This window comes from Lepidochelys olivacea (assembly GCF_965140295.1).
Source record: "Lepidochelys olivacea isolate rLepOli2 genome assembly, chromosome: 6".
Lineage (NCBI taxonomy): Eukaryota > Metazoa > Chordata > Testudines > Cheloniidae > Lepidochelys > Lepidochelys olivacea.
Window position 1 is genome coordinate 86,848,462 of NC_140416.1, and position 21,797 is coordinate 86,870,258.

General features: G+C 48.4%; 1 protein-coding gene across 5 annotated transcripts in view; it reads left to right on the top strand.

Annotated features, from left to right (window-relative positions):
• Nucleotides 1–21,797, top strand: part of FLVCR2 (FLVCR choline and putative heme transporter 2) — a 65,443-nt gene that overhangs the window by 19,658 nt on the left and 23,988 nt on the right. For all 5 annotated transcript variants that reach the window (XR_014712002.1, XR_014712003.1, XR_014712004.1 and 2 more), the window contains exons 2-3: nucleotides 15,289–15,430; nucleotides 17,176–17,316. Coding sequence is in view for 2 of the 5 variants with exons in the window: in XM_084630665.1 (XP_084486791.1) it covers nucleotides 15,289–15,430; nucleotides 17,176–17,316 (283 nt within the window). In the remaining 3 variants the exon portion in view is untranslated. The remainder of the gene's footprint in view (nucleotides 1–15,288; nucleotides 15,431–17,175; nucleotides 17,317–21,797) is intronic.

The following is a 21,797-nucleotide window of genomic DNA, read 5'->3' on the forward strand; positions in this document are numbered from 1 at the left end:
TCGGTTGGAGGTGGGGAATGCTATGAGATAATTAACAGCTCCCAGGCGCTCCTGAACCATGAATGGCCCTTCCCACGATGCTTCCATTTTATGGGCCTGGAGCGCCTTTAAGACCATGACCTGGTCTCCTACTTTGAAGGAACGCTCTCTGGCATGTTTATCATACCAGGCTTTTTGCTCTTTTTGAGCATCCTGTAAGTTTTCTTTAGCAAGGGCTAAAGAGGTTCGGAGGGTGTTTTGTAGGTTGGTTACAAAGTCCAGAATATTAGTTCCTGGAGAAGGTGTAAATCCCTCCCATTGCTGCTTCACCAACTGCAATGGCCCCTTAACCTCACGGCCATATACAAGTTCAAATGGGGAAAACCCTAAACTGGGATGTGGTACAGCTCTGTAGGCAAAGAGCAACTGCTGCAACACTAGGTCCCAATCATTGGAGTGCTCATTTACGAATTTACGTATCATGGCCCCCAAAGTTCCATTAAACTTCTCCAGCATGCCATTTGTTTGATGGTAAGGAGTGGCAACCAACTGATTTACCCCATGAGCTTCCCAAAGGTTTTCCATAGTTCCTGCCAGGAAATTAGTCCCTGCATCTGTGAGGATGTCGGAGGGCCAACCTACCCTGGCAAAAATGTCTGCTAGTGCCCGGCACACACTTTTAGCCCTGGTGTTGCTTAGAGCTACTGCTTCCGGCCATCGGGTGGCAAAATCCATGAAAATCAGTATGTACTGCTTTCCTCTGGGTGTCTTTTTCGGAAAAGGACCCAGAATATCCACAGCTACTCGCTGAAATGGAACTTCAATGATGGGGAGTGGCTGGAGAGGGGCTTTGACCTGGTCTTGGGGTTTTCCCACTCTTTGGCACACCTCACAAGACTGGACATAGGTAGAAACATCCTTGCCCATTCCCTCCCAGAGGAATGACCCCCCCAAACGGTCTTTGGTCCTGTTCACCCCAGCATGGCCACTAGGGTGATCATGGGCTAAGCTCAAGAGCTTGGCCCGGTATTTAGTTGGAACTACCAACTGTCTCTGAGGATGCCAGTCTTCCTGGTGTCTACCAGGAAGAGTTTCCTCGTATAAAAGTCCTCTTTCTACAACAAACCTGGATCGATTAGAAGAGCTGAGAGGCGGTGGGTTGCTCCGTGCCGCCGTCCAAGCTCTCTGGAGGCTTTCATCTGCTTCCTGTTCGGTCTGGAACTGTTCCCTTGATGCTGGAGACATCAGTTCCTCATTGGATTGTGGACCTAGGCTTGGTCCCTCTGGAAGCGATATAGAGGATGGAGCTGTTTCTGTTGACTGTGAACCGCTCTCCGCTGGTGCACTATGTTGGGATTCAGGCTCCGGCTGAGCCTCTTGTGTAGGGTTATCGGCTGCTGCCAGTTCAGGTTCAGTGGGGCCCTCTGGTGTTGAGGTTGCAAGTACTGGATTCAGTGCTGGCATGGGGTCTGGTGTTGGTTGTTTGGCTGGTTCCGGTTCTGGGACTGGTTCCGTCTGGGTCTCTGGGACTGGATCCACTACTGCTGTTGCAGACATTGGCCTGGGGTCCGGGTCCATCACCTCTGACTGGGTCCTGATAGAAGTTTCTGGAACAGAGCTAGGCCTCACGGCTTGTTTAGCCTGGCTGCGGGTGACTGTTCCCACCCTCTTGGCCTGCTTCACATGATTGGCCAAGTCTTCCCCCAACAGCATGGGGATGGGATAATCATCATAGACTGCAAAAGTCCACATTCCTGACCAGCCCTTGTACTGGACAGGCAACTTGGCTGTAGGCAAATTGAAAGAGTTGGACTTGAAGGGTTGAATCGTCACTTGGATCTCTGGGTTGATTAAATTGGGGTCCACTAAGGAAGCATGGATAGCTGACACTTGTGCTCCGGTGTCCCTCCACGCGATGACCTTCTTCCCGCCCACATTCACAGTTTCCCTCCGCTCCAAGGGTATCTGGGAGGTATCTGGGCCTGTGGACCTCTGGTGTGATCCCGGTGCAATGAACTGTAATCTGTTGGGGTTCTTGGGGCAGTTGGCCTTTACATGCCCCAGCTCGTTACATTTTAAACATCGTCCAGCTGACGGGTCACTGGGGCGAGGAGGGTTGCTGGAGAACGGGTTGGTGGGACGATAAGGGGTCTGGAGGGTTCTTTGGGAGGTAGGTGGGGCTTTGGGCGGCCCCCGGTAATAGGGTGTGGTCTGGGGTGGTCCCTTCTGGTCTCCACTCCAACTGCGACCAGTTTTCTTCTTCTCTGCCACCTCCACCCATCTGGCTCCAATCTCTCCTGCCTCGATTACAGTTTTGGGTTTCCCATCTAGGATGTATCTTTCTATTTCCTCAGGAACACCCTCTAAGAATTGTTCCATTTGCATTAGGAAGGGCAAATTTACTGGAGAGTCAACACTTGCTCCTGATATCCAGGCATCCCAATGTTTCACAATGTGGTAGGCATGTCGGGTAAATGACATGTCTGGTTTCCACCTTAGGGCTCTGAACCTCCGACGAGACTGCTCGGGTGTTATCCCCATTCTGACTCTCACCTTGGATTTAAACAGTTCATACTTGTTCATGTGTTCTTTAGGCATTTCAGCTGCCACCTCAGCTAAGGGTCCACTGAGCTGCGGCCTCAGCTCTACCATGTATTGGTCAGTAGAGATGTTGTACCCAAGGCAGGCCCTTTCGAAGTTTTCTAAGAAGGCCTCAGTATCATCACCTGCCTTGTAGGTGGGGAACTTTCTGGGATGGGAAGTGGTACCTGGAGAAGGATTGCTAGGGTTTGTTGGTATATTCTGCTGGGCCTTTATCCTCTCCACCTCCTCCACATGCTTCCTTTCTTTTTCCTTCTCCTCCTCCACATGCTTCCTTGCCTCCATTTCCCTCTTGTGGGCAGCCTCCTGTACCTCCTTCTCCAGCCGCATGAGTTCTATCTGTCTTTCATGTTCCCTTTGTTTTTCCTCAGCCTGAAATTTGGCTAATTCCAGCTGTAGTCGAGCTGAGGATTTGGTCATTCTAACCTCTCTGTTTTTAACTAACTTTACACCCGAGGTTTAGAAATAAACAAACAAAACGTGGCTGTAAAATTTTGCTGTGCTGGAATAGAATACCTATTCTCTGATAGTGACTGTCAGCCTACAGAAAAAGACAATTCCCTTGTCTCTGCTCTGGGCCCAAATTAAAGCAAAAAACCTCCAGCTACTTGGAAACCTGCTTACCTAGCCCAAAGAAAAAGCACCTCTGGGTTGGAAGACTGTGAATTTCCCTGCAGGAGTTAAGTACCCTGCCTCCAGGCAAAGAAAACCTGCAATTCACAAGATAATCCCCTTTTGTCTCTGCTTGGCCACAATGCAGAGAAAAAACAATCTGCTTTCAGTTTCAACTGCTTTCTGGACTTTCTTTCCAAAGCGGGGGGGGGGGGAAATTTCCTTTTTAAAATCTGTATTTCTAGTTCAAAAAATCTCAACTGGATCTCAAAATGATTTCAGGTTAATCCCACCACTGTGCCACCATGTCAAGGTTCCTCCCCCACTCTGAACTCTAGGGTACAGATGTGGGGACCTGCATGAAAAACCTCCTAAGCTTATCTTTACCAACTTAAATCAAACTTCCCCAAGGTACAAAATATTACACCCGTTGTCCTTGGACTGGCCGCTACCACCACCAAACTAATACTGGTTACTGGGGAAGAGCTGTTTGGACGCGTCTTTCCCCCCCAAATACTTCCCAAAACCCTGCACCCCACTTCCTGGACAAGGTTTGGTAAAAAGCCTCACCAATTTGCCTAGGTGACTACAGATCCAGACCCTTGGATCTTAAGAACAATGAACAATCCTCCCAACACTTGCACCCCCCCTTTCCTGGGAAATGTTGGATAAAAAGCCTCACCAATTTGCATAGGTGACCACAGACCCAAACCCTTGGATCTGAGAACAATGAAAAAGCATTCAGTGTTTTACAAGAAGACTTTTAATAAAAAATAGAAGTAAATAGAAATAAAGAAATCCCCCCTGTAAAATCAGGATGGTAGATATCTTACAGGGTAATTAGATTAAAAAACATAGAGAACCCCTCTAGGCAAAACCTTAAGTTACAAAAAAGATACACAGACAGAAATAGTTATTCTATTCAGCACAATTCTTTTCTCAGCCATTTAAAGAAATCATAATCTAACACATACCTAGCTAGATTACTTACTAAAAGTTCTAAGACTCCATTCCTGGTCTATCCCCGGCCAAGACGACTACAGACAGACACAGACCCTTTGTTTCTCTCCCTCCTCCCAGCTTTTGAAAGTATCTTGTCTCCTCATTGGTCATTTTGGTCAGGTGCCAGCGAGGTTACCTTTAGCTTCTTAACCCTTTACAGGTGAGAGGAGCTTTCCCCTGGCCAGGAGGGATTTCAAAGGGGTTTACCCTTCCCTTTATTTTTATGACAGGTGTATATCTTTAGGAGGGGCAGGAGCGTGGCTGAGAGACAGTGTCATTACACTAGAATTTTTCTGAATCTCATGAAAATACTGTAGCTATGTGGCATGTTACTGTGCTGAGGGGGCAGATTGGAGTGTGCGAAGCTAAAGTCGTTAGCCATAAAAAGCACAAAAGAAACTGATTGCAGGGATAGATAGGTCTCTCCACAATGGCTTGTTCTCTGTGAAATTGGTGGGATTTGGTATAACTGCCTTGCTTGCTCAGCCAGGGAAGCCCTACGGTGATTTCAATTAATGAAGAGAAAGCTGAGATTGTAATTTGGTAAAGAACATACTCAAATACCTGAACATCAGGCACTTAACTTCAGGTAAGTGTTTCTTCTGCTAACCTTGTATCTGAAACATAGGATGTGGATGTCACCGTATGAGGGTTCAAATCCAGACCAGCAAGGGGTTGTGTCACCACTTGCCCTGTAACTGTGGGTGTCTTGGTTTGCTTCTGGAGCTCCCAGCCTGGGCCATTCACAACTAGCCTCCAAGCATGCTGGTCACAACCTGAGTTTCTGTATGCTAGACAGCTCTGGTTCAGCAGGTCTGATCCCAGCAGCTTGTGTATAGCCCCACAGCAGCTTACACCAGCCTTGTTTACTACTTCCAGGGCGACCCCAATACACTCCCAATCCTGAATTTTCCCCAAATCGTATCTCCTGAAGTGCCCAGCCCTCTTGTGAAGAGCTCAGAGAAATAGTAAGGTTCGTTGCTCCTGTAAAGAGACAAAAACACATCACAGATTATAAACTTACCTGGGAGTAAATACACCGTTCCTTCAAACCCAGCACTGAGTTGGTTATGGTAAAAATGAAATAAATTTAACAGAATATACATAGGATTAAGTGAGTTCAGGTATAAGAAATGAAGAGAGAAAGAGTTACAAGTAAAACAAAACAAAATATGTTGCTAAAAGTCTAAAACATAATCTAGCCAGATACAGGCTTTGTTCAAGATGCTTTCTCTCACCAGTCGTCATTCTTAGTCAACCATGGCTGACTTTTTCTCTGTCCTGACGTTCCACAAAAGTAAAGGTGCTGGCTTCCCTTGTCTTCTTAGCTGAAAGATCTTTGCGTAAGCAGGCTTCTCACCTGTGTTCAGTTCCAGAGACTTCAACCCCCACTTGGTTGAAGGACCCATCTTTTTTGGCTTGCAAGAACTCTGGCCTCTTGTGTCTGTCTAGTGATGGATGCCTAAAATGGCTTTGTATCCTTGCCTATATCTCCCAAAGTTGAATGACTTTGCTTCAAGAGACAAGGTGGATGAGGTAATATCTTTTATTGAACCAATCAGTTAATTCAGTTGCTTATCACTTAAGGTGCTGCACTCTGTATTTCTAGACCTGTAAACCTTTGAATGGTTTCTTCTGACAAGTAAAACCCAGACCATGCTTCTCTCTCCTGTTTGGTGTAGACACCATGCTGTCCTCTCCCCAGCTTGTTAGTGTGAAGTTTGCCTCCCATACCTTGTTAGCTTGATGGGTCTGTTTACTGCTTATATGTGAACTGAGGTAAATACACATTTGTTTAGGATAGACCTGTTTAACAACTCCCTGACATACCTGGTTTCGTTATAATTCCATCATATATTCATAACTCTTAATAGCCATTGCATACATATATCACACGAGAATATTAATGATCAGTGAGTTATTAGTTTTCACATGATACCTCACAAAGCATATTTTGTACAATGATTATTACAGTACCATGTAGGGTGTGAATACAAGGGTGCTTAGTGTCAGTGATTTGTATTTGACTAAATGTGGGAACGTAGGAATTGCCACACCAGATAGGACCGGGGTCCTCTCCGACAGTGGCAGTACCAGATGTTTCAGGTTCAAGAAACCCCACTGATGGACACAACTTACTGTTAGGATATAGATATTCAGGCCTGTCTGCAAAGGCCTGTACTCTAAGAATTTAGGTGTATTCTTATCACTTGGCTAGTGATAGAGGTATAAAAGAAAAAATCAAAATCACTGTCTGCTGGTGTAAGGGCCTTCTCTTACTGTGACAGTCTGAGGCCCTGTTCTTAGGCTAAGGCCTTTGGCTAAGCAGCAGAGGCAGCCATAAGCTGGGAAGCAAACAGTCACATCCTCACATTCCAAACTAGTCACACTGAAATAAGGTGCTATTTGGCTGTTAGGAATACAATCCTGTCCTGATAGTTCCTATCACCTCCAGAGAAAGGGAAGTGCCTAGAAAATGTAAAAGGAAACTTAGTTTGATAGCATCCTGTCTGGCAAGAACTCACTTATCAATAGCTGGGATGTGAAATCCTCGCTTCTGTGTTGTCTTGTCATTGTAGTTCCCACTTTGCTATTGTTTGTCTGTATAATCTCTGTCTGGTTCTGTGATTGTTCCTGTCTGCTGTATAATTAATTTTGCTGGGTGTAAACTAATTAAGGTGGTGGCATATAATTGGTTACATAATCATGTTACAATATGTTAGGACTGGTTAGTTAAATTTCAGGAAAATGATTGGTTAAGGTATAGCTAAGCAGAACTCAAGTTTTACTATATAATCTGTAGTCAATGAGGAAGTGACTGGGTGGGGGTGGTCATGGTCATGTGGGTGAGGGAGATGGGAACAGGGAATGGGGGTAAGAAAATTGGAATCATGTTTTGCTAAAGGGGGAAATGGGAACAGGGAATGGGAGTAAGGAAGTTGGAATCATGTTTGGCTAAGGGTAGTAATGGGAACAGGGACACAGGTGTAAGGCTCTGTGATGTCAGAGCTGGGAAGGAGGATACTAAGGAAGGAAACTGGAATCATGCTTGCTGGAAGTTCACCCCAATAAACATCGAATTGTTTGCACCTTTGGACTTCGGGTATTGTTGCTCTCTGTTCATGTGAGAAGGACCAGGGAAGTAAGTGGGTGAAGGAATAAGCCCCCTAACACTTACTCATGGAAGTTTCCTCCTAACTCCCTCTTTAGTGGTTGAGTTGTGCTCTAAAACATGACATTTGTGCCCCTTGTGTGTGTATTGTTTTAATCCTGCCCAATGCAACAGAATGGCAGGGTTGGTCCCTTTTTATTAGTCATTCCCACTGGTTTACCTTGGTTGGCATCTCTGAGGTAAAGATGAACCCCAAAGTGACACCTGTTGGGAGTCCTGACCCTGGTTTACCGCAGAGCCCCATAATAAGGATAAATTCCAGGGCAGTGCCTGACACATGAGGAGCTTGGTCCGACATTGTGAAGGTTAATAATTTGTACATTAAATGTGTTTCTGGTTCCAGCACTGAAGTGAGATAATGTCTGAAGGACAGAGCATTCTTCCCTGACCCAGGTCTCTTCACTCTTGCATGGAGGAGGGAGAGTGCAGATAAATGGTTTGGTGTATAAAGGGCAGAGACCTTTCCTTTCCCAACTACAAGTATTGGCAGATCACACATATTTATTTGGAAACCTTGATGCTGCCGACGCTGTTTAAAGAAAACATATCCCACAACACACTGATAATCATTAAAGGAGTGTGAAACCTTGATAGTGACGATGAACCTTCAAAGTCTGATTAGCATGAATTACTGGGGTGTTTTGTTTGTTGGGAGGCAGAGTGGACAGTTGTGTGATCCTGGATAAGTCCCTTTCCTCCCTGTGCTTCTCCTTCATTGTCTGTAAAATGGGGGTAGTGATACTAGCTGACCCTCTCAACGGAGGACTGTGAAGATACTGAGGTCTATAGAAATGCTCACTGTTGTTACAGTGGAAGCTAAAAGTTTACAGCAAAACTAATAGGTTTGTTGTGATGATCCTTCTGTGACTGGGGTGCGGAAGGTCAACACTTCATAAGGTTCCTTGCACTGGGAGAAGACACTATCTGATGATGATGATAAATGCATCTCTCTATAACAAGGAAGTTGCCCTAGCTTGAATGCCCCCTCGTTTCCATATTTTTCATAGCTCCTGCTTCTTCTTCCACTGTGAGGATGGGTTTGTGGATGCTCCGTTGGTGATGGTAAAGCATGAATAACTGGGGTTGGGTAGGAAGGAGGTGCATTTTTCATTGCTTCTACCATTCTGGTTAATTTGATGCTGCTAAGTCACATTCAAATGCTTCAGGCTTCAGAAGAGATTTGGAAATGTGTCAGGCAAGTGTGAGAATTGCTTCACGTGCTGCTCTGCAGCTCTCTTTCTGCAGCTCCTAGAAAGCCTTGTGTGTGCTTGGTCGAGTCTGTCACTACCTGGAAAATTTTTTATAGCTTGAAAACAAGATAATGCAGAAATTTAGTGCAACACTGAAGTGAGTAACCACTTCTGCCCCATACAGGGGAGTGTGCGTAAATAACCTCTCTCTGGGAACTGGCAAGAGTTGGGCTGTCCCCAAGCACTCTTTTATGATGTCATGGGGGGGTGAAGAGCACTGGCACACAAAGCTGAAGGAGCGGGAATTGAGCCTTGGTTGCAACACCGCTGCACGCAATGAAATGTGGATAAAAGAGCAGCTTTCGTAGGCAGCCACAAACATGCTGAGTGCACTTTGATTCCCCCTTTATTAGACAAGAGCTCAGGTGTTTGGATCAAAACAGCTGATTTCTCTCTGTTCCTTGAGGAGGGCATTTTAGGCTGGTATCACTATTAGTCCCAGATACTTGTGAGTACTTGGTCTACTGCTGTAAGCCTGATCTGCTATAAGGGTAAGAGCATCTCAGCCCTTTCCAGAAGGGGTTGCTATGGAATGTGTTATAGCCATAGTCAAGCTCCCCTTTCTGGGACCTACCAGGCTGCTGCATTTGGATCCCAACACACTGGGCCCATGCACGTTTAAGCCTCCCTTGGTCTAGGTAGGCTCCAGCACTGTGTCTTTCCTCATCTTAATTAATTAGCCTCTTACATACATACTGAGAACATGAAAAGGGAGAATATGTGTGTGTGTATATATATATATATCATCTTACTATATGTTCTATTCTATGCATCCGATGAAGTGGGCTGTAGCCCACGAAAGCTTATGCTCAAATAAATTTGTTAGTCTCTAAGCCCTGGTCTACACTAGGTCTTTAGATCGAATTTAGCAGTGTTAAATCGATTTAACCCTGCACCTGTCCACACGACGAAGCCCTTTTTTTCAACTTAAAGCGCTCTTAAAATCGATTTCCTTACTCCACCCCCGACAAGGGGATTAGCGCTCAAATCGGCCTTGCCAGGTCGAATTTGGGGTACTGTGGACACAATTAGACGGTATTGGCCTCCGGGAGCTATCCCAGAGTGCTCTATTGTGACTGTTCTGGACAGCACTTTCAACTCAGATGCACTGGCCAGGTAGACAGGAAAAGGCCCACAAACTTTTGAATTTCAATTTCCTGTTTGCATGGTCACCTGCAGCTTGCCATGCTGGCCAGAGTTCATCAGCAGAGGTGACCATGATGGAGTCCCAGAATCGCAAAAGAGCTCCAGCATGGACTGAACGGGAGGTACGGGATCTGATCGCTGTATGGGGAGAGGAATCCGTGCTATCAGAACTCCGTTCCAGTTTTCAAAATGCCAAAACATTTGTCAAAATCTCCCAGGGCATGAAGGACAGAGGCCCTAACAGGGACCCGAAGCAATGCCGTGTGAAACTTAAGGAGCTGAGGCAAGCCTACCAGAAAACCAGAAAGGCAAACGGCCGCTCCAAGTCAGAGCCCCAAACATGCCGCTTCTATGATGAGCTGCATGCCATTTTAGGTGTTTCAGCCACCACTACCCCAGCCGTGTTGTTTGACTCCCTCAATGGAGATGGAGGCAACACAGAAGCAGGTTTTGGGGAGGAGGAAGATGGTAGCTCACAGCAAGCAAGCGGAGAAACTGATTTTCCCGACAGCCAGGAACTGTTTCTCACCCTGGACCTGGAGCCAGTACCCCCCGAACCCACCCAAGGCTGCCCTCCGGACCCGGCAGGCGGAGAAGGGACCTCTGGTGAGTGTACCTTTTAAAATACTATACATGGTTTAAAAGCAAGCATGTTTAATGATTAATTTCCCCTGGCATTTGCGGCTCTCCTGGATGTATTCCCAAAGCCTTTGCAGAAGGTTTCTGGGGAGGGCAGCCTTATTCCATCCACCATGGTAGGACACTTTACCACACCACACCAGTAGCACGTACTCAGGAATCATTGTAGAACAAAGCATTGCAGTGTATGTTTGCTGGCGTTCAAACAACATCCGTTCTTTATCTCTCTGTGTTATCCTCAGGAGAGTGATATCATTCATGGTCACCTGATTGAAATAGGGTGCTTTTCTTAAGGGGACATTCAGAGGTGCCCACTCCTGCTGGGCTGTTTGCCTATGGCTGAACAGAAATGTTCCCCGCTGTTAGCCACAGGGAGGGGTGAGGGGCTAGCGACGTGGTGGGGGGAGGCAAAATGCGACCTTGGAACAAAAGCACATGTGCTGTGTATGTAATGTTAACAGCAAGGTTTACCGTGAAAGAGTGTAGCCATTGTACTAGAAAATGAGTCTTTTTAAATACCACTTTTTTTTTTTCTTCTCCACCAGCTGCATGTGTTTCAAGGATCACAGGATCTTCTCCTTCCCCGAGGCTAGTGAAGATTAGAAAGCAAAAAAAACACACTCGTGATGAAATGTTCTCTGTGCTCATGCTGTCCTCCCACACTGGCAGAGCACAGACGAATGCGTGGAGGCAGACAATACCAGAGTGCAGGAAAGCACAAAATGACTGGGAGGAGAGGTGGTGGGCTGAAGAGAGGGTGAAGCTGAAAGGTGGCAGCAGCGTGATGAGAGGAGGCAGGATTCAATGCTGAGGCTGCTGGAGGATCAAACCAATATGCTCCAGTGTATGGCTGAGCTGCAGGAAAGGCAGCAGGAGCACAGACCGCTGCTACAGCCCCTGTGTAACCAACCGCCCTCCTCCCCACGTTCCATAGTCTTCTCACCCAGACGCCCAAGAACGCGGTGGGGGGCTTCTGGCCACTCCACCCCAGAGGATTGCCCAAGCAATAGAAGGCTGGCATTCAATAAGTTTTAAAGTGCTGTGTGGCCTTGTCCTTTCCTCCTCCACACCCCCCCTGGGCAACCTTGATCATTATCCCCCTATTTGTGTGATGAATGAATAAAGAATGCATGAATGTGAAGCAACAATGACTTTATTGCCTCTGCAAGTGGTGATAGAAGGGAGGAGGGGAGGGTAGTTAGCTTAAAGGGAAGTAGAGTGAACCAAGGGGTGGGGTGTTTCATCAAGGAGAAACAAACAGAACTTTCACACTGTAGCCTGTCCAGTCATGAAACTGGTTTTCAAAGCTTCTCTGATGCACACCGCATCCTCCTGTGCTCTTCTAACTGCCCTGGTGTCTGGCTGTGCGAAACCAGCAGCCAGGCAATTTGCCTCAACCTCCCACCCCGCCATAAACTTCTCCCCCTTACTCTCACAGATATTGTGGAGCGCACAGCAAGCAGTAATAACAGTGGGAATACTGGTTTCGCTGAGGTCTAACCGAGTCAGTAAACTACACCAGTGCGCTTTTAAACGTCCAAATGCACATTCTACCACCATTCTGCACTTGCTCAGCCTGTAGTTGAACAGCTCCTGACTACTGTCCAGGCTGCCTGTGTACGGCTTCATGAGCCATGGCATTAAGGGGTAGGCTGAGTCCCCAAGGATACATATAGGCATTTCAACATCCCCAACAGTTATTTTCTGGTCTGGGAATAAAGTCCCTTCCTGCAGCTTTTGAAACAGACCCAAGTTCCTGAAGATGCGAGCGTCATGTACCTTTCCTGGCCATCCCACATTGATGTCAGTGAAACGTCCCTTGTGATCCACCAGTGCTTGCAGCACTATTGAAAAGTACCCCTTGCGGTTTATGTGCTCGCCGGCTTGGTGCTCCGGTGCCAAGATAGGGGTATGGGTTCCGTCTATGGCCCCACCACCGTTTGGGAATCCTATTGCAGCAAAGCCATCCACTATGACCTGTACATTTCCCAGGGTCACTACCCTTGATATCAGCAGATCTTTGATTGCGTTGGCTACTTGCATCACAGCAGCCCCCACAGTAGATTTGCCCACTCCAAATTGATTCCCAACTGACCAGTAGCTGTCTGGCATTGCAAGCTTCCACAGGGCTATTGCCACTCGCTTCTCAACTGTGAGAGCTGCTCTCATCTTGGTATTCTTGCACCTCAGGGCAGGGGAAAGCAAGTCACAAAGTTCCATGAAAGTGCCCTTACGCATGCAAAAGTTTTGCAACCACTGGGAATTGTCCCAGACCTGCAACACTATGTGGTCCCACCAGTCTGTGCTTGTTTCCCAAGCCCAGAATCGGCATTCCACCGCATGAACCTGCCCCATTAGCACCATGATGCCCACATTGCCAGGGCCTGTGCTTTGAGATGCCCACATTGCCAGGGCCTGTGTCCATGTCCTCATCACTCACGTCACCGCGCTGATGTCACCTACTCACCCAGTATCGCTTTGCCAGGTTCTGGTGCTGCATATACTGTTGGATAATGCGCGTGGTGTTTAATGTACTCCTAATTGCCAAAGTGATCTGAGCGGGCTCCATGCTTGCCGTGGTATGGCGTCTGCACAGAAAAAAGGCACGGAACGATCCTCTGCCATTGCCCTGACAGAGGGAGGGGCAACTGACAACATGGCTTACAGGGAATTAAAATCAACAAAGGGGGTGGCTTTGTGAGAAACTGAATGGCCCCCTCAAGGATAGAACTCAAAATTGGGATTAGCAGGCCGTTGATTTCACGGAGGGAGGGAGGAGAAAATGAATACAAAACAAATCTGGTCTATTTCTTGTTTTGAGCCACTTCATCTATCTTTATACATCTTGCTGGCAGCAGACTGTGCAGTACGACCGCTAGCCGCCATCATCTCCTGGGTGCTCAGCAGAAGACTACTAGCCATCATCTTCTGCTAGCTGGAGGTTAAAAGACAGTGCACTGCCAGTCGGACTCAATCGCCACAAGGTGAAACAAGGGAAATGACCTGGCTGAGTCACTCCCATGTTTGCCCAGGCGCCGGTTAAAAGAGCACCCAGGACTACGTCGATGACCGCTACCAGTCATACTGCACTGTCTGCTGCTAAAAGGCAATAAAGTGCTGCTGTGTAGCAATGCAGTACCACGTCTGCCAGCACCCAGGAGACATACGGTGACTGTTAGCTGAGCGGGCTCCATGCTTGCCGTGGTATGGTGTCTGCACAGGTAACTCAAGGAAAAAGGCGCAAAACGATTGTCTGCCCTTGCTTTCACGGAGGGAGGGAGGGAACGGGGACCTGACGATACGTACCCAGAACCACCCGCGACAATGTTTTAGCCCCATCAGGCACTGGGATTTCTACCCAGAATTCAAATGGGCAGCGGAGACTGCGGGAACTGTGGGATAGCCACCCACAGTGCAACGCTCTGGAAGTCGACAGTTGCCTCGGTACTGTGGACACACTCCGCCGACTACATACACTTAGAGCATTTGTGTGGGGACACACACAATCAACTGTATAAAAACGCTTTCTACAAAACCGACTTCTATAAATTTGACCTAATTTCATAGTGTAGACATACCCTAAGGTGCCACAAGTACTCCTGTTCTTTTTGTCTTGGCCTCTCTGGCACACTTCCTGGGCACAGCCTTTCTGTTCCCATTTCTGTGAAAGGGTCTCTCGCCTAGAGTGACCATCTTTTCAAAAAGCAAAAGCGAGACACATGCAGGAGCGCTGCACGCCTTTCTCCTCCTCTGCCCCCTGGCCAGGCCAGAAACTGGAGCTTGACAGTGGTAAGAGCTGCCCAGGGAGCCCAGACCACTGTGGGGAGTCCTGGACCCCCCACCTACCTAGACAGGGTGCCCAAGAGCAGCCCCCAGTCTGTGTCCCTGATCTCTCCCCCCCCCCCGCCCCAGAGATCAGTCTCATACCAGGTGATCTGTTGCTTAGTTACCAGCCTGGCTGGGCAGAATCAGTTTTTTTGGTTTGGCCATATTTATTGTACCGCCTATATAGACCTGTTCAAATGTCAGATTCTTAATATTCAGCACATCCGGCCGTGCAGGTGCCACTCCTGTCTCCTTTGTACATGGAGTATGAAGCAAGAACACAGTACAGGTAACCTGAAAGGTTTAAGCACACAGAGAATTCATTTGCTGAAACAGAATTTGTAAATTGTGCGTCGTCAGTTTCCCCAAATTGTCACAAGGTGAAAAAGGAAATGCCACCCTCTCCCTCTGAGCCTGGCAAATTGGCAACTTATGAGACCATGTATGCCATGGGGCTGCATACCATTTTCATGGTGATGTCAATGCCACCAATAAAGTGACTCCAAGGTCACAGGTGCTGTGCTTGTTGGACAATGACTATAGCCAGGCTCAGATGCCTCTACTCACAGCCTTTCAAAGTAGGACATCTCAGAATAGGGGCAGGTGCTCAGCAAACACATCTTTGGATTTAGGATGTTATTGGTCTTAAGGATTTCAAACCCTTTGTGTGGCTTTTGATGCTCTCTTTCCTCTTGGGCTTAAACTTCTTAGACTGACTTGAGCCAGTGGAGAAGTTGACAGAGTTAGCAAGGCAGCTGGGGTTGGTTAGTGTCACTCCTACAAGTGTGGGGGCCAGTAGGGTACAGTTTCACACTGGTTATTTGTTGTGGATTCTGCTAAAATAGTAGTTAGTTTCTATTTTATTTTGATTGTTGGATGACTGAGTAGGGGATTTTTGGTTCGAAGACCAAGTTGGACGGGCCCTGGCCAGCCTCTGACTATGCAAAGGCAGGCCACATCTTGGAGCTGAGTCCCTTGATGGTGGTCCTAGCCTGAGGATTGAGGGGGAGGTTCCCCTCACTCTCCATCTAATTCTATCTCTCTCCTGATCTCTCTGCTCAGCTTGGAATTGCAGTGGGCTTTGTTCTCCCTCCCGTTCTGGTTCCCAACTTGGAGGACACAGAACAGCTGGCCTACCACATCAGCATCATGTTTTTCATCACTGCAGCTGTGGCAACAGTGCTCTTCATCCTCGTCATCATTGGTAAGGAGGTGAATGTAAATGTGTGGGAGGGATGAAGCTGAGAGGACCAGATTGTGTTTATGGGTCTCTCTATCAGGGAGGGCATGTGACAGCCCACTAGGGGCGATCTGGGGCAGTGCCCCAGCATAGCACCTGCTTCTGTTCACATACAGGGTCACTTCTTCAGCTGGTTAAAGCTGAACCTAAGAAGGGCAGAGGTGATGCCAGTGGGCGGAGCAAAGCACTTTGAAGAGTTTGCAGCCATGGTGCAGTCTCCTTTGAAGGCACACACCCTCAATTGGTCAGTTTGTTCAAAAGTTAGGAATTTTCTTAGATTCCTCACTAAAACACTTAGCATCTGCAAGCTTTCTAATCTCTCAGTTGGCGAGGAGACTATGTCCCATCCTGGTAGATGATGCCCTGGCCTCAGTTATTCACACCTTCACTTCTCAGGAGGACTACAGCAATGCGATATACCTGGGTATGAAGTCTTCAGTACCTAGGAAACTCCAACTAATACAGAACACTGCAGAATGTCTCCTCAGCAGCACAAGCCAACATGAGCAAACCTGTCCTCTAGTCTCCCATGGAATTTCAGATCAAATTCAAGATCTTGGTCCTTATCTTGGAGGCACTGCATTGCCTGGGTCTAGCATATCTAAAAGATCACAAAGTTCTGAGATGAAGACTGTGGTTGACGGCTCTGCTCCTCTGGTACAATGTAACTCTCTACATTAAGGGTCTTATCTGACCAGGAGACAGAGCTTTATTGGGGGGCTAGTCTGAGACTGTGGAGTGAACTCCCCCAAGAATTAAGGACCATAGAATCATAGAAATATAGGGCTGGAAGGAACCTTGAGAGGTCATTTCATCCATCCTGCCGCTTTGAGGGAGGATTAAGTATACTTAGGCCACGCCTAATGGGTGTTTGTCTAATCTGTTCTTAAAAACCTCCAATGGGGGGAATTCCACCACCTCCCTTGGAAGCCTGTACCAGAACTTAACTACCCTTATAGTTGAAAAGTTTTTTTTCCTAATATCTAACCTAAATCTCCCTTGCTTCCGATTGGCTTGTTGTCCTGCTGTTCTCAGTGGATGAGGAAGAACAACTGGCCACCCTCATCTTTATAACAGCCCTTAACATATTTGAAGACTGTTAGCAGTCCACCAGACCATCTCAAACCTCCCCAGCCTTCCACTCTAAGTACAAAGCATACTTCTTCAACCAGTCTTCTCTAATATATATACAGAGCAACATGTATATTTTATAAAACAACAACAAGCAAGCCCTAAAGTCCTACCAAAACAAAACACTCCATTGCACATGTTTCTTCTCATGGGGAGAGGATAAGAGAAAGTGAAAGTGAGTGAGGGTTGGGGAGAGCGAGTGACAAAGGGATGGGGGATGGAGTGAGTGGAGGCAGGGCCTCAGAGAAGGGACAGGGCAGGGGCGGGGCCTTGGGGCAGGGCCTTGGGGCAGGGCAAGGGTGTTTGGGTTTGTGCGATTAGACTGTTGGCAACCCAATGCTGAGCACCGAACAGCTATAAAATTTCAACTGACAGGCAACGACTTTCCCAGCTGCTTCCTCTGAGGGTAGGGGCTAGTAGTGCTGGAGTTTCCTTTATCTTAGATTTCAGAGCACCAGGGAGGTGTGTGTTTTTATAAACCTTGGTTTCCCTGCCTCACCCCACAACATCTCCCCGACTCTCTGGGCCCAGATTCTCTGAGGCCCTATTGTTGACAGGTCCATTCTGTTTGTTTCCAGTGTTCCGAGAGAAGCCCCCGTTTCCCCCAAGCCGGGCCCAGGCCTTGATCCAGTTGAAGCCACCTGAGGAATATTCCTACGTGCAGTCCATCGTCAGGCTGCTCCGCAATACCAATTTTGTCCTGCTGATAGTCGCTTATGGTAAGGTCCAGTCTCGGCTCTGCTAAGTGACAGGTGAAGGCGGAGATCTTCCTGCTACTGTGTGTGCCAGAATGGGTCCTCCCTTGACAATGCTGACCAGTATCTGGCGTGCTAGCAGGAGAAAAATCTTCCTTGCTCACAGTCCCTCCCCCAGGCAGATCTGGAGCAAGTCATTATCTGGAATAACCTGCTCAGTTATAATATGGGTGAAGAGCTGCTAAACGCTTGGCAAGTGCGTGGCCTCCAAGAGACCCTATGGAATCAGCAGGGGGGAAGGGGTTGTGGAGGGACTAGAGTGAGTATGGACATAGCTTGTGGTCTTCAGGAAACCCCCACCCCCAAGAAGCCAGAGGGAGGGAGTTTGTTAAGGTCCCCTCTACTTGTGTTTATCCTGCTAAGTCTGCTGCTCACTTCTCCCTCTGCAGCACTCTCAGAAATGGGCCCCTTGATTTGTTTGCATGGGTATGGTGGGGGCCTGAGGTGGTTCTGCTTTTGACACTATAATTTTGTCATCTGATGAAGCAGTTCCCCTAGTAAGAAGGGGAGGATGACTTTGCTATGGTCTATTGGCTGTGCTCAGTGCCTCTAGTGACCCACCCAAGCGGTGAACAGCAGCCTCTGTACCCCAGTAGGATGTATTCTAGCCAGCTGCAGGGAACTCTAGGAAGTTGTTCTGTGTGTGAATGTGTCACACTTGGTTCTAGGTGTGACAAGGTTTCTGGCATAGGCTGGCTCTGTTCTCAGTGCCTGGCAACAGAAAGCTCCTTGTTGGAGAAGCCCCTCAGGAGAAGGGAATAATGGGATACACAGTACATAGGGAAAGCTTCTGGTTGCGGTGTGGAGCACAGTCAGGGATTTCCAGCCCCCTCACAGGTTTTTCTGCCAACACAAGTAGCTAATGGAACATCTGAGTTATTAACAAGGGCTGGGGACAGTGTGATGTTCGCTTTGGAGCTGCAAAAGGCCTACTAGGTCATTTAGTCCTTTCTCCCTGGGGAGTGCAGTAGAGCTTTCTAGAAGTGACCCTCAGATGTCCCAGGTTACTCCTGCCATTTCCCAGATCACTTAGTCCTGTACTGCAACTTCTCTTCCCCTCTCCCATCCGGCTGCCCCCGAGCTTCGTATCGAGGAGCTGGAGACAGTCCCAGGATTGTTCTGTGTCTGATGCCTTCTGAGAAAATCAGATACAGACGTTGGCTGAAAGTCTGTCCTTGATGTGCCCATCAAACTGTGTGGGTGTAAGTGTGAAGGGGAAGGGATCAGTTACTAGTTAGAGTGACCCAGTACTGGTGATGAGAAGGGCCTCTCAGTGTGAAGAGTTTCTTTAGAATCTGTTCTTCCTTGTATAATTTCTCCTTTTAGAGCAGGGGTTGGAAAACTTTTTGGCCTGAGGGCCATATCTGGGTATGGAAACTGTATGGGAGGCCATGAATGCTCACAAAATTGGGGGTTGGGGTGCAGGAGGGGATGAGGGCTCTGGCTGGGGGTGCAGGCTCTGTGATGGGTCCAGAAATGAGGAGTTCAGTGTGCGGGAAGGGCCTCCGGGCTGGAGCAGGGTGTTGGAGGGTGTGTGTGTGTGTGGGGGGGGGGGGGTTAGGGGTGCAGGTTCTGGGGTGGGGGCTGAGGATGAGGGTTTGAGGTGCAAGAGGGTGCTCCTGGCTGGGACCAAGGGGTTCGGAGGGCAGGAGGGGGATCAGGGCTGGGGCAGGGGCTTGGGAGGGAGTCAGGGGTGCAAGCTCTGGGTGGCGCTTACCTCAAGCAGCTCCCAGAAGTAGCGGCATGTCCCTCACTCCGGCACGGCTAGGCAGCTCTGTACGCTGCCCTGTCTGCAGGCGCCACCCCTGCAGCTCCTATTGGCTGTAGTTCTTGGCCAATGGGAGCCGTGGGGGCAGCGCTTGGGGTGGGGGCAGCATGCGGAGCCCCTTGACTGCCCCTACGTGTAGGAGCCAGAGCAGGGCATACTACTGCTTCCAGGAGCTGCGCAGAGCCACGGTACACACAGAGCAGGCAAGCCCGACCCCCGCTCCCTGACTAGAGTGGAGCAAACCTTGGATCCTGCTCCCTAGCAGGAGCTCGAGGGCCAGATTAAAATGTTGGCAGGCTGTAGTTTGCCCACCCCTGCTCTAGAGTCACTGGGGGATTTGAAAAGGCTGTTTAGTGACTTTGACACTTCAAAGTCTCTTCCTCCTGGCTTGTGTTTTTTTTCTCCTCTGCTCACTTGGTTCTGCCCGACTCACCCTTGACTTTCAGTTCCCTAACAATAAAGATAAAGCGACTGAGACTTAGAGGGCCCAAAGCAATGAAGTGCTTTGTGCGTGTCTGAGGGCTTGTCTGCACTTACAGCACTGCATGGGTGCAGCTGCGCCACTGTAGCGCTTAATGAAGACGCTACCTACGCTGATCAGAGAGTACTTCACCTCCCTGGGAGGCGGTAGCTATGTTGATGGGTGAAGCCCTCCTCTTAAGATAGTGCTGTCTACCCCGGGGTTAGGTTGGTATAAATGCATCGCTCATGTGTGTAGTGTGACAAAGCTCTGTCCTTGCCTCCGTGGGTCCTGCGTTTCCTGGCAGATTTCTCTAGCCTCACAGGCTCACTGTGACCCTGTATGTAACCCTTCTTTCTCTAGGGCCAAGGGTCAGAGTCTGCTGAGACATTTTCATCATAAGCCAGCAAAGGAAATGAGGAGAAGTTATCCTTCCTTGCATAGGATCTGTTATCTCCCAGTCTCAGTGATTAATCAGGGGGCAAAGTTGCGGGGGGGAGGGAGGGAGGGAGCCTAGGCCCACCCTCTACTCTGGGCTCCAGCCCAGGGACCCTAATAGTATCAGCTATGGTAGCTGACCTTTTAGAAACATGATGTGTACAATTCCCTGGGCTACTTCCACCACAGCAGCCCTCACTTCCTCAAGCTCCACTTCACCCTTACCTCAGGGCCTCCTTCCTTGTAACTGATATGGTGTGTACTACTCAGCCTCTCCAACAGCATAACTAACTTCCTTGCTCCTGACATGCACACCCACCTGACTAACTGGGAGGCTTTTAACTAGTTTCAGCCAGCCCCTGATTGGCTTCTGGTGTCCCAATCAACCTAGCCTTCTCCCTGCCTTCTGGAAAGTTCTTAATTGGCCCCAGGTGTCTTAATTGACCTGGAGCAGCTGCCATTTCACTTATCCTGGTACCAGGGATTTGTTTAGCCTGGAGCTAATATATCTATCTCCCACTACTTTTCTATAGCCATCTGGCCTTGCCCCGTTACAGTAGATATTTCATAGGTTAACATGCATTGTTTGACATGCAGCTTTGAGCTGAAACAATGGTAGGTAGAGGACATGTGCTGACCTTTCATGCTCCTTCTTCCTATCCCTGAAGCTACAGCCAGTGAAGTGTCCCTTAGTAAACTCTGTGTTCCAGAGTGGGGGGTGAAGTGGGCCAACAGCCTCGTCAGATTCCTCTGTGCATTCCTTCCAGGGCCAAATCTTGTGAAGAGCAAGGTTCAGCACTCTGGGGTATGTTCCTGCTGCCGGCTCCCATTGCAGAGTTTTCCCTGGTGTCCCTCCTATCTTATCTCTCTGGAGGTTACTGACCCACCTGGAACTCACTCTTGCACTAGGTGTCTTTTGGAGTGAATGGGATGGGTGTTTCCTGTCCAGAGATCATGTCAGAAACTGATAACATGCTGATCCCCTCCTTTGCTGCTGCGCCTCTCAGGAGTTCATGCCGTTCAATCTGGCTCAGTCTCCCTTGCGGCTATGTGTGTCTGTCTACTGGATATATTCTACTCTAGTTAGATCCCTGTACCACACTCAGCACCATGACCTAGTTCAATGTGTTGGCAGAGGCTGGACATGGGGGAGATGTGAACTTCGCTGCTGCTGCTGCTGCACCACTCAAGGCTTTTTGAGGTCAAAGCGCTTCATAAACGCTGGTGTGTGTGGGTGAGGGTGTCGCCACTCTACTGTTGGGGGAAACTGAAGCATGGGGAGGGGAAGTAACTTGCTGCAGGTTGCAGAGGAGGAGTCAGTGTCAGAGCTGGGATTAGAGCTCAGGAGTTCCTGTCTCCCCATCCTGTGCTCAGGCTACTATACTCCTCCTTTCTTCTGTACCCTGGGGTGCTTCCTGCTGTTCACTCAGGCTTTGAGAGAGAGAGAGAGGATGGGGGTGTGGGAATTTTGCACTTGACTGGGTTTTAAGGATTGCAGATGTCTCGACACAGGGACTTTAAACCTTGTTTATCCCGAGCACAGGGATGTGTGGTCTGTGACTGGTGGAACCTATGATCCCCACCCACTGTCACAGTGATCACTGAAGCCTTAAAGAGAAACCAGTTGCAAATGTGCATGACTTTCTGAGAAGAGGATTGAATTGACCATTATGGGTTTTGCCCACATGGGAAAGCTTTTTCAGCTTAATTTATGGTGAGAAATTAAATCAGTAGAGTAATACTGGTATGACCCCCTGTGTGGACACTTTTATTCTGGTG